The sequence below is a fragment of the Eleutherodactylus coqui genome, chromosome 2 (assembly GCF_035609145.1).
Source record: "Eleutherodactylus coqui strain aEleCoq1 chromosome 2, aEleCoq1.hap1, whole genome shotgun sequence".
Taxonomy (NCBI): Eukaryota; Metazoa; Chordata; class Amphibia; order Anura; family Eleutherodactylidae; genus Eleutherodactylus; species Eleutherodactylus coqui.
This window is the reverse complement of record NC_089838.1, coordinates 246,500,991-246,513,145: the sequence shown is the minus strand read 5'-3', so window position 1 is coordinate 246,513,145 and position 12,155 is coordinate 246,500,991. Positions and strand designations below refer to the sequence as shown.

Below are 12,155 nucleotides of genomic sequence, written 5' to 3'. Positions count from 1 at the left end.
TAGGGGGGGGAATTGTGTTAGCGCCTGCTTGTGGAAGACATTGATGAAGAGCATAAACATAACAGTTCAAAACATTAAGCATTGACATCTCGCTCAAATTATACCGCGGATATCAGAGAAAACAGCAAAACAGAGAAGTTGGAGGGAGGGTAGGGAAGGGGGTGGGAGGGGGGGGGGTGGAGAAAGAAGGGGAGAGTAAGAGAGAGGGGAAAAAAAAAAAAGAAAAGTCAAAGAAGAAAACAAGAAAACAATTTAGCTACAATCTAACTAGAAGTAGCAGATGTTCTGTCTTTTGGGGGGAGACTTCTGTTGGCCTTAAGAGGCTTAAGGCTGACCGCTGGGCTCCGACAATAATTTTAGCAGTGTCCCGGTCATGTTGCGCACAGTCTATGCGTCAAGGGAGTGTTGGGCGTTTGGGTCGCAACAAGATTTAGAGTCCCATTAATTGGTGTTGTGGGGGCGTTCATCCTTTTGGTGTTTCAGGGTGCATATCTAGCCACTCCAAGGCCTCTGTGGGAGATTGGAGAAAGATCGCCCTTCCCTGGGCTACGATCCGTAGGCGGGCAGGGTATGCCATTGAGTAGGGAATCTGTCTCTCTTTGAATTTTCGTTTCGCCTCTGTAAAGGTGGCTGTTTTTGTAGCTCAGCAGAAAAGTCAGGAAATATGGAAATCGTTGTGTTGTTATACTTTAGCGGACCTTTTATTCTGGCTTGACGTAGTGCAGCGTCTCGGTCCCTGCAGTTTAGAATCCTTACTAGGAAGGGGCGCGGGGGGGCCTCCCGGCTGTGGCGGTTTTGCAGGGACTCGATGGGCTCTTTCTACTGTAAAGTTGGTAGAGAAGGTGTCGTCTCCTAGTAGTGTTTTAAGCCAGGTTTCGAATGTTTCCATATGGGAACCCTCTGATTTTTCAGGTAAGCCTATTATGCGTAGGTTGTTGCGACGCGAGCGATTCTCTAGATCATCTGTTTTGGATTGGCAGAATTCTATAGCTCTTGTTGCCTTTTTAACCGCCGTAGCTAATGGGCGCAGTGAATCTTCCGCGTTGGAAATGCGTTCTTCCATTTCTCGCATTCTGTCGTGCATATTGTGTAGATCCTGTCTTAGTAAGGAGACGTCAGATTTAATCTCTTCTATTTTATTAGTAAGAGAAGATTTACAGGTATTGATTGCGTCTAGGAGTTGGCGCATGGTACGTTCTGGGCTTTGTCTTGTTTCAGTTTCAGGCTCTCTTGCCTGTGTAGGTCGTGTTGCGTGCGGGGTGTGATCGGGGGTTTCGGAGCGAGAGAATTCCTTTAGTTTTTCGGCGGCGGTGCCACCTTTCGCGCGTGTACTCATGTTAGAATTCGTTGGGTTGATATGGCGAGTTGTGGGAATTGCTGTTATAGTATAGACTGTGTCGGTATTTACTTGCAGGGATCAGGGGTCTGTTTCTTTGCGTTGTCGTGGGCTGCTAAAGGAGAATAGGAGTAAGAGAGCAGCCGGTCTCGTCAGTTTTGGGAAATAAGGTAGTTCCGTTGTGTTATGTTATAGGCCGCCTGGCCCGTGCCTGCGTTTGTGAGGAGTCTATACAGTCCTGAGTATTGTCCCCCAGCCCCTTGTACGTAACTCACGTTTTTTTTCGTCGCCGGCTCCGCTGGGCCGGTCTCGAAGGGGGGGGGGGGGGGGTCTCCCCCAGAAGTTGAGCCTCGGGTGGTGTGGTTCTCTGGCGGCAAAGCGGACCGGAGATATGTTGAGCCGCAGTAGCTGATAAATCTGGGGTGGTCGGATCCGCAGCAACCGGCGCTGAGGATGTGAAGAGAGGCTGCAGCCTGCAGTGTCAGGATCAGGTCGGCGCGCCCGGCACGTGTGAAGCGCCGTGTGTCGGCAGTATGTGGCGACGGAGGAGCTGCTACCTGGTGGGTTCAGCGATGCGCGGCGTCCGACGGGCCCCGCGGCAACGGTACGGGCGCAGGAGATGTCCTCCGCCGCTCTCCAAGGAGGCGGACGTCCGGCGTCGCCTCAGCCCCTCTTCTGGATCGTTCGGCGGCAAGTGCTTACCAGCGGGGAGCGGGCGACAAGCCTCGGCTCCCGCGGTCGGTCACGGATGGGTGGTGTCGGGGCGGCCGGCGCCGGCGGTCTATCTGCAGTTCCTGTAGCAGCGGTCTGGGTCCGGGTGCGACGTAAGCGGAGCGCTGCTCTTCTCAGAGGTAGGTCTGTCTATTTCAGCGGGGGGGTTGCCCCACCCGACTTGCAACAAGCGCCGGTCTCCGTGGCCCGGAGACAGCGTGGGGGGGGCTCCGGTGAGACCGGAGTGGCGCGGCCGGTCTCTAGTGCCAGTGGGGTCTCCTGCGGGGTGGTGGCTGGAAGGAGACAGCCCGTTAGGGCTCCGGCTCGGTCAGGCGGCAGGCTTGGGTGGCGGGGTGTCGGCGCCGTCTCCCTCTCACGGCTCTGTTGTGGGAGTTAGTTAGAGGGCTGCAATCGCTCTCGGGCTCGGTCCAGGATGTCTCCACAGGTTTAGGAGCCCCTTGGTGCTGTTTGGGCTTCTCTGGTTCTGGTCAGGCCAGGATTTTATTCGGATCTTGTTATCCCCCCTGGGGAGCTCCTCTCAGTTGCGACCTTCCATGCTGGTCCGTCTCTTTCAGACATCCAAAACGTCCCCCTAAGATTTTTCCTTCCCACAAGGAATTTGAAGATGTCATAGAATCTCCCTAACAAGCATTTTATTAAAGCAACGTGCTTGTACATTATGTGCTCATTTCTTTATGGACTCTTACGGAAAGGGGTACCATCTCCGCCATTAGACCCTCCCATTTGACGCTTGGCAGCATGCACCACTCTACCTATGACAGACGCCTCTTCTTTTTGCGGACAGCCACAATAAGAAGCTGGACTCACTGGCCAAAACATTCTTTGAGGTTGTAGGCTTGGCCTTAAAACCTCTCTTTGCTTCTACCGAGGTCAGCAGAGCTACTTCTGAATGGGCCAAGCAATTGCAATGTGGCATTTTCTTGGGTTCTTCCCTGGAAGAACTTGCAGATATTGTGCAGCAAATTGTCCTGACAGGCAGATACCTCCTGTGAGGCCTCCCTGTATAAGGCCAGGCTACTGGCTTGGGCGGCCTCCATAACAACATAAAAGGACTTTGTGAAATCCTGGGACACTGATGCAGCGTCTACAAGGTCCTTAACCGGACTTACCTTTTTTGTAGGTTCCCGCCTCTTTAGCGCTCGACTAGACAAAATTATTTCAGAAGCCATGGGTGGTAAGAGCTTCCATCTACCTGAGAAGTGTTCTACTCAGAAGGAGAACCCTCTATTTTGTTCCTTTCAGCGCTCCAGTCCCCTAACCGCGGATGCCAAGAAAATCATACAGGATAAAAACTTCCATTAGACCCCCACTCTCCTGGTGTCCCTGTTTACAGGCTCCCAAGTCCTCCTCTGCATGAAGTGCCGTGCCGGCCCCAGTCACTCAGGGTGGGGGGACGATCATCTGGTTTTCCCACATCTCCAATGCTTGGAGGTCATCTTCTCAGGATATGCCATAGCGTTTGTCAACCCCCCCCCCCCCCTATGGACTGTTTCTGCAGATCCAGACTTCTGACGTCTCTTTCATGGGTCAATGATTTGGATCAAGCGATATGCCAGCTACTTGCCCAGGCTGTCATTGGCCTGGTTCCACTCGTGGAGCGTTTCATGAGGTTTTATTCCAACCTTTTTGTTCCCAGGAAGGATGGGTCTGTCCTCCTCCTTCCAAACTTGCAGAAAATGAATCAATATGTGAAAGTCTGGTACTTCAGCAAGGCATCCCTAAAATTGGTCATCACATTCATGGAACGAGGTGAACTGTTGTCCTCCATATGCCCACCTGCAGAGCGCATCATTGTTTTCTGTGCTTCACAATTCGGTCAGAACACTACTGCGTTTGTGGCTCTCCCATTCAGGTTGGCCATGGCTTCACGGGTGTTCAAGAAAGTTGTGACGGCGGTGATGGCCCTTTACACTCCAGGAGGATTGTCACTCTTCCCTATTTCAATGACATCCTAGTAAAGGGACCTTTCAACTCAGCCACTTTGCAGAGAATCCACATCAGCTTGGCCATTCTAACCAGACTGTCTGGAGATGTTGGGACTAGTAGATGTGTAAGCGCATCCACACAAGGCGACCGGGCTCAGGACGCCCTTGACAGACCACCAGTAGAGAGGATCATTTGAGCATCTGACATTAACAGCCCCAGAGATAGGTGGCACCGTCATTACAGGCCCCTGTGTCTGTCTGAACCGTTTCCAGGCACTTGGTTGAAGGACATTTTGTTCTCACGGCACCCATTACATGTACTGTTGCCTCCGTTTGCAGTGTTGTCGTGAATGACAAAACTGGGCTGCTATGGACTGGAAGTAGGTTGTCTTAGGCGACGAATGCAGGTTGCGTTTGGGAGCTGACGACGGCCGTATTCGTGTCTGGAGACCTAGGGGTGAGCACCTCAATCCTGCCTTTGCTGTGAACCGATATACTGCCCCCACTGTTTGTGTGATGTTCTGGAGGGCCATCACATATGACAGCCAGTTACCCCTCAGCAGTGAGTAACTCTTTGATCGGCTTGCGGTCAGGAAAACTTTCTAAAAAGAATTGTCCAAAGTGGAGAACTCTTTTGAGGCCTCATGCTCAGTTCCAATTAGTATAGAGCCCTCCTGGGGTAACCACAGAAGTCTCTTCAGCCCTGCTGTATTTCCATATGTCTCCGATTTACATGTGGAGGTTTTTTCCTCACAGATTTATGTAGTATTTGAAAGAAAATAATTGTGGCATAATGCAGTATCTTTTTGTACCATTTGCACTCAGAAATGTGTAGCTTCCAGTAATAAAAATATAATGTGGAATTGCAGTCTAGAAACTTATATCATAACTTCCTGACACTTAATATATGTATATTTAAATAGATTGTGCATATGAATAATTAAGTGCTCAAGCACAGCTTCCAAGACTCCTGGTGTAACCAATGTGTCATCCGCGGCTTGATTATATGGCTTTCTATTAAAATACTGTAGCGGTCCTTTTATGCGGTCGATATGTTCCTGTGAATGCCCTTTCATCCGACAGTCGGGCTCCGTAAAAGCAGAAACAATCAGTCGACAAACGAGAAAACGCTCATTCATCGTCTGATCTTGACATTCTGGCGAGTGTAAAAATGCTCAGTTCTCCGTTGCGCATCTTCATATGTAAACGGGGAGATGTGCAGCTCGTCAATGACTTTTCTATGGGGGTGAACGATTGGTCATTCCCACAGAACAGTAGTCTGCCTTTGTCCACGGAGGAAATGAGCGCTGACTGACATGCTCATTGCGGTCAGTAGCCATTGGCACGTACTACTTATCTGCTTGCGGAAAGGACCTAGTACTCATTCGATTAGTTGTTAGTAATGCAAGCCTTCCATTTGATGAGGTGGCGGGTTGTTTGCAGATGCACACATTTGCACCCAAATTAATTTTCCTATGCGAAAAAACCCAGCAGGACTATGGTTAAATTAATATGTGTTAATCTTTGTAGATGGTATCGTAAACTTTGCCCGAGGCTGGATGATCCTGACTGGGTCCCCGGTCCAAGTCTTATCAGCCTTCAGATGAGATTAACTCCTAAACTGATGCGGTTGACTTGGGATGGCTTTCCACTGCACTTCTCTGACAAGCATGGTTGGGGATACCTCGTTCCAGGACGGAAGGACAATCTTGTGGCCAGTCAAGCAGAAGAAGACGGTGATTGTGATGTTAATAGTGCCTGCCCTTACACAGCAATAGAAAATATGTACATTGAGTATTGTAAAAATAAAGCAAGCAGCCTCTCAGAGGAACAGGGCTCAACTGTGCAGGTGGACTTCATGCTTACCGAAGACAGTGATATCTGGCAAAAGGTAGGACACCACTTGGTTGTGGCATTTGCGTATTCGAGTTACAAAATATTAACTCAATATGTTGCCCACTGAAGTGACTGTGCTCAGGTTGCCTTGTTCTTGTTTTTAGGTAGAAGAACTCAGTCGACTGGAGAAGGACCTCAGCCTTGACGGATCAACCAGAGAAACTTCAGGAAAGAAGAAGAACAGAAATAATTTGGTATGTTTTCTCTTCACTGTTACAATTTAAAAAGATGTTACTGCACCTACATTATTACAACATGGTAGGAGATTTTGCTAAATATTTTTAAAAGGCATTGTGATATAGAAGAGCACCGTAGATGGATTTCCAGAACTACAGATAAGCTAATCCATCAATTTGCAGATTTAATCGGCCATAGTGATCAAAGTGATTCGCTATACTCAAGCTCTGTATTGAGAGTTATTGGCAACTTGTCCCCCATGATCAGATCATCATCAAGAGATCAGATCATCTTTCTCTTGATGATGATCTGATCATGGGGGACAAGCTGCCAATAACTCTGAATACACAAACCAGACACCCTATTTAACCCTTTCCAATCCACTGTCTGACGTCTAAAGATATTCTGATTAAAGGCTGTACAGCTCCGATGTCAAAAGACGTCCAGCAGGGTATTCCTACTGTAGATTACTAGCCGCTCTGTTGTTGGGGGCCTCTCTAGCATGTCCCATACTGCAGTACTGGCTCTAGCCAACAGATAATGCCATTGTAAAATGGCAGAAAAAGAAAGCCCCCTAGGAAACCCTGAATCCAAAATTGGATTGCAAAGGTTTAAAAGGCCCCGCTTGTCTTTTGCATGCCCCGGTCGGAGCGCATTGAGCGCTCACCTTGCGCTTAAAGGCACACAAGGATTATCGCTCAAAATACATCTTTTGAGCGATAATCGTGTCTAAACCAGGCTTTACCCTTTTAATGATTGTGGCCTTACTCTTGCCAGTACAGTCTCTTCTAATTGTTATCTGTTTTAGTAATTTTTGTGGAAAACTACAAATTTTTTTAAATGACAACTCTTGAAACTGAAATAGCTATTACAATCTACTGATTGAAAATGAGTTTTGGTAAAAAATTTAAAGAGTAATATAATAGTCTTCCTTTGCCTTTGGGCTATGCGCACAAATTTGTTGTAACTGTACTAAAAACTAAAAAAGTGGCATTTGAAAGGAACATTTTTAGTGAGAACTTATACCCAAGTTTCCTGGTTACAGCTGCGTTTAAGATTGCAAAGGATTCTTGCACACTTGGAGTGTCTTCAGAGGAGAAGACAAGAATCCAAACTAGGATATAATAGGTTTATCCCTACTTATACCCATTCACCTGTTATGATAATAAGAAAAGTTTTAGAGAAACATTGGCCTGTTCTGCTAGATGATCCTCATATGAGGCCAAAGATTTCTAATAAGCCCAAAATGATGCTTAGAAGGCCAAAAACTATTAAAAACACATCAGCTCCTAGCAAATTGTGCCCTTTAATACGAAAAAACTGAGGATTCAGAAACTATTAGGTGGACAACAATCAAATGTTGCGGGAAGTTAAAGGTGCAATCTCCCTCACTATAAGTGTCGTAGTAGTATATGGAATAGGTTTGAGGTTTGTAGCAATGCAAGAGGTGGAGATTAACTAATTGGGAGGTTGTTTTTTTTTAAGTTGTTGCTCTCAATTAGTTATATACATGCTACAGTGCAGCTGTGGCCTCCAGTATGTAGTGTGACAACCTGGGGGTTATTAGCTCATCCGAACGCCATCTTTCTTCCCCCAGATGAATGGTCGCACACCAGTAAACCACATCAAGCCAAACGTTTCGTACAGATTCAGTAAATGCGTCCTTCACTGCAGCAAATTACCAGAACTCGTAGCACAATCTTCACACTGTTGTCATTCGTCACAGTGTACAAGTACATGTGCAAGTCCCTGGCTGGCCACTAAATAACATAGTTTTACCCTGTCTATCATATAGGCCTAGTGCCTCAAACACAATGTCCATCACCATACCCTTCTCTGTCGGGTTCGAGGCTCTTCCTCACTCTCTCAAGTTCTCTCTCCCAAGGACCCTCTCAGGGACCACAGACCTCTCCAAGCCTGGAGGTTTTTGTCTCCTCCAGTTATACCCATACAAGTGTTTTCTGATTAATTGGTTAAACTAACCCTATCCCTGCCAAATATTTCCTCATAAAGTCTGCTCTCACGCCCTCTGGTGTCCACTTTCGGCACTGCACGGTCACAGTAGTTAGAACTATTATGCATCTTCATACCCTTATTAATAAACACAGGTCAATTGTGCAAAATGGCTATGTTAAACACAATGTGTCGCTACATGCCATCGTGCCAAATAATAAAGATTTCAAAGCCTTTTGAGTGATACGTATAGAGCGCATTACTGATAAAGATAATAAGTTTGATAGTTTAAAAAAAAACAAAAAAACGACTAATGTCCTGGATCTGTAGATTGAATACAATTGTACTTATTTGGCTTAATGAGATGATGGAGAATGTTTGTTTATGATTAATCCTTGATTTTATTCTCCCAATTATACATTTATTTTTGGTTTTTATCCGTATGTATATTTTATAGAATTCTTTTATTGCCTGTTATTTATCCATTGTTTCTACGTTTAATTTGCTCTTATTAGTGTTTGGTACAGAGTTAGTAGGGCTCTTCCACTGCATCTCAGTGGTTGATGATTCAGTTAGCAATGCACTATTAAAATGCCATCCTGCAATCCTTGGCACATACGTAACTCTTATATCCCTTTTGATCATGCAAAGTGCAGTTGGATATACTGTAACCTGGCGTTGTAAAGATCTTGGCATTTCCATCTGATATCCTTGGATAGCGCATCTCCATTGTCAAGCTTCGCGGTTAATTCTCTATAGGAGATCTGTCCGTGAAGCTGGACTGACGGCTTGCTTTCCCTCTACTTTCTCTACTGAACTTTATCAGCTAATTTATGACCACACCAAAGTTTCTTTGTTGTGTTGTACAGGGTGGTCCAAAAGTATAGAGTTACCTGAATAAATGGAAAATGGTGGTTTGGAACGCCATACTGTGTGTGACATATTCCTAAGGGGAGAGGGGCGGTAACCAACTTGGCAGCCACTTTGAAAGCCGCCATCTGGGAACAAAGTTGATATTTTCAAATGGGAATGGATACATGTGACGTATATGGATCTGATGGAGAATGTGATGTGAAAGCCAAGTCTGTACCTTTTATTCCTGCCATAGTTATTAACAATATTTCCATATCCTGAAACACAATGACGATCAACTACAACATATGCTTGATGTGTTCCCCGCTCTTTCACAATGCACTGAGAGCAACACCCCAGCAGAAATGCTTGCACAGGCCTCCAGGATCTGTTGTTGCATGTGGTCCAAGAGGATGACATCCGGTGAGCGCTATGGCCACTCCACCAGGCCACAACGCCCAATCCACTTTCCCGGAAAAGGCTGATCTAAATACATACGGACTTCCCGTCCATAATGTAGGGGACCATCCTCCTGGAAGAACACTGGGAATCTTCAGTCTTCATTGAACAGTGACGGGAACACCTCGTCACATAACAATTGCAGTAAGGTTGCCATTAATGAAGAATGGATCCACTGTCTTCGTACACCGCATCTCACCATGACTTCCTGTGCGCCACCCATCTTGGAAGGATCTGTTCAGTGCAGGTTTGTGTCGGACCAGTAGCAAAAGTTTTGTTTGTTCACCTCCCCATTCATAGAAGTTTGCTTCATCACTGCAACGGGACCCACTGTGAAATGTGGGTCCCGTTGCAATTGTGTGACACCCATTATGCAAATTCAACATGGCGATAAGGATCGTCCACATTGAGATGATGCAGCAACTCAATCTTGTATTTATGCGCAACCAGTATCCGCCCAATGGTGATTTGACTCTCCTCGCTCTCCTGTGACAGACGCCAGGTACTAGAATGTGGGCTCTTGCGGAGGGACACCAGGACTGGCCTTTTTGCTTCATCTCTGGCAGCTTTCTTACATCCACTTTTTAGCCAGCACAGAACTTATTTGATGAAATATGGCAAGCAATTTGCCAACTGTGCCATGGCTGATGGATGATCTGTTAGAGTGCCGACCATTGAAATCTGACTTGGGTACTGCGCTCCCTGTAGATCAGCACAATCTCTGTCCTAGCTTTGCATGTTAATCTTACAGCCATCTCTGTGTCTGTAGCTAAGAGAAAATTGATAATAATTTTGAAAGGAATAAAGAAAGAACTGGTGTAAGACAGCGCTCCAACCCACTATGGCTTTGTGTTAAAACAGTAAGTACCTAATACGGTACGAAATGGGACTTACCCGGTGTAGGTGGGAAAACCCTGGTATAGGGCCACCCACCTTTCACCTCCACGTCCTGGTAGGCATTGAATCCAAAAATTGAGGTCCACGTTCTGGGACACAGTTTGCAATAAAGAATCTTTCAACTTTGAAATTTCACTGCATTGTTCCATATGGATTGTTTCCTGGGAGCGCCAGACTTTTTTTCTGATCTTTCAAAGGAATAAAGATGCACATATTTGGATTCCTCATCAAATTCCCCATCAGATGCATATGTCACATGCACCCCTTCCCATTTGAAAGTATCAACTTGGTTCCAAGATGGCGGCTTTTGAAGTGGCCACTCTGTTGGACACAGCCTTTCACATATTTGCACCTTTCCCTTAGCAACATGCCACACACTGGATGGCGTTCCCAACGTCCGTTTCCCATTTATTCAGGTGTCTCCCTACCTTAGCTGATAAGTGCAGGATAAGGGCTGCAAACCAAATCGCCAGTCGAGCCTCAATGACAGACTTACATAGCAGATTGTCCACCCAAAATACATGCATTTAATTAAAGGTTGCCCTCAAAAATGTCCGTAGCCTTTTAAGTCTGTTGAAATAATATGCTAATCAATAAATGTTATACAAAATCTATGTATGTGTGTATATGTATTAATATATATATTTTTTTACATTATGAAGATCAGCACAAAAGAAATTCATCTTGATATTTTGTACAGAAGCGATTTTCGCGTGCTTTGCATCTGCCATCATGTTATTTGTATCTGTAATTACATATAATCCACACCCTATTCACTGTGACAGGAGCACCCTGCTGGATTGCTACCAGAGTTTGAAAACTCGGCACCTCATCACCATGGAAATGGCCCTTGCAGTGACGTGAATGTTTCAGGCTGCTGGTTCTACCGTTTGCCGCACAAAGTGAGTCTGGAAAATGCACTTAATACACTTTGTTCCTAATAGTCAGAATCCTACTGGCAGTCACTCAGACACAGCGAACATTTTCATATGCTGATACATTGAGGTAAAAGTAGTGTATGTAATTTATCTGTACTTTGCATCAAGGAAATCAATTAGAATGTGGGAACATTTGCAGAGCTATTCTTCACAGCCTCTTAACACCAGGCCTCAGACCTACGCCACATCTTGAAGGGCAATTGGAAAATAAGGCATTATTCTCTTAAAGTGCACTAGCAAATAAAATTACAACATGCTAGGAAATTCTTCTACTTTGGGATAGAATAGTCTGGCAGTTCGGGTTCTCTGACATTTTTCTTAACACACATGACTGGAGATGGAAAACCGAGGGGTTCTCGTGAGTAGACAGTACTCACGAGAGTACTGTTTGGACAGTACATTAGTTTTCAGCTGTACACTCCATTAATCCGTTCCTTGCTCGCTCCATTTACCCTGGCTCTTTACCTAAAGGCTGGAGTGTACATCAGCAACCAAAAGCCCCATAACAAAACTCGGCATAGGCACCTGTATTCGTTGAGACCTTCACCAAATGAACTATTGTTGTTGCAATGGACACTGCTCAACAATCAAAAAGGGTGCACCATAAAGAGTGCATAAACGCTCTAAACTACTCGTGCTAGTGCACACCCTAATGCAAAATAATACAAACTTTTTAACAATTGCAAGAAAAAAAGAGAATTACCCGAATGAACTGTCTGTGATGTGAATGATATAATTCTGGCTGTATACATCACCATTGGGGGAACTAACTATGTATAGGTTTAGGCAGCGGTATATATCTGTATGCAGTGAGTGTCCCCAGTCACTGCTTTGGTAGTGTTAGAACACGCAGGAGAGGCAGTTCGGGGCACGGTCCCATAGCTGTCAGCTGGTCTGCCTGTATGGTAGGTACACCACCGTTAGAGGCCACATAATATGATATCAAGCAGATTGAATGTATAGTATGTAGGAGTCTGTATTAGGCATGTA

At 45.7% G+C, this 12,155-nt stretch overlaps 1 protein-coding gene across 1 annotated transcript in view; it reads left to right on the top strand.

Annotated features, from left to right (window-relative positions):
* POLG (DNA polymerase gamma, catalytic subunit) overlaps positions 1 to 12,155 on the top strand; it is a 60,840-nt gene that overhangs the window by 20,683 nt on the left and 28,002 nt on the right. Inside the window, exons 10-12 of the mRNA XM_066592800.1 lie at positions 5,524 to 5,884; positions 5,994 to 6,083; positions 11,013 to 11,129. Coding sequence (XP_066448897.1) covers positions 5,524 to 5,884; positions 5,994 to 6,083; positions 11,013 to 11,129 — 568 coding nt within the window. The remainder of the gene's footprint in view (positions 1 to 5,523; positions 5,885 to 5,993; positions 6,084 to 11,012; positions 11,130 to 12,155) is intronic.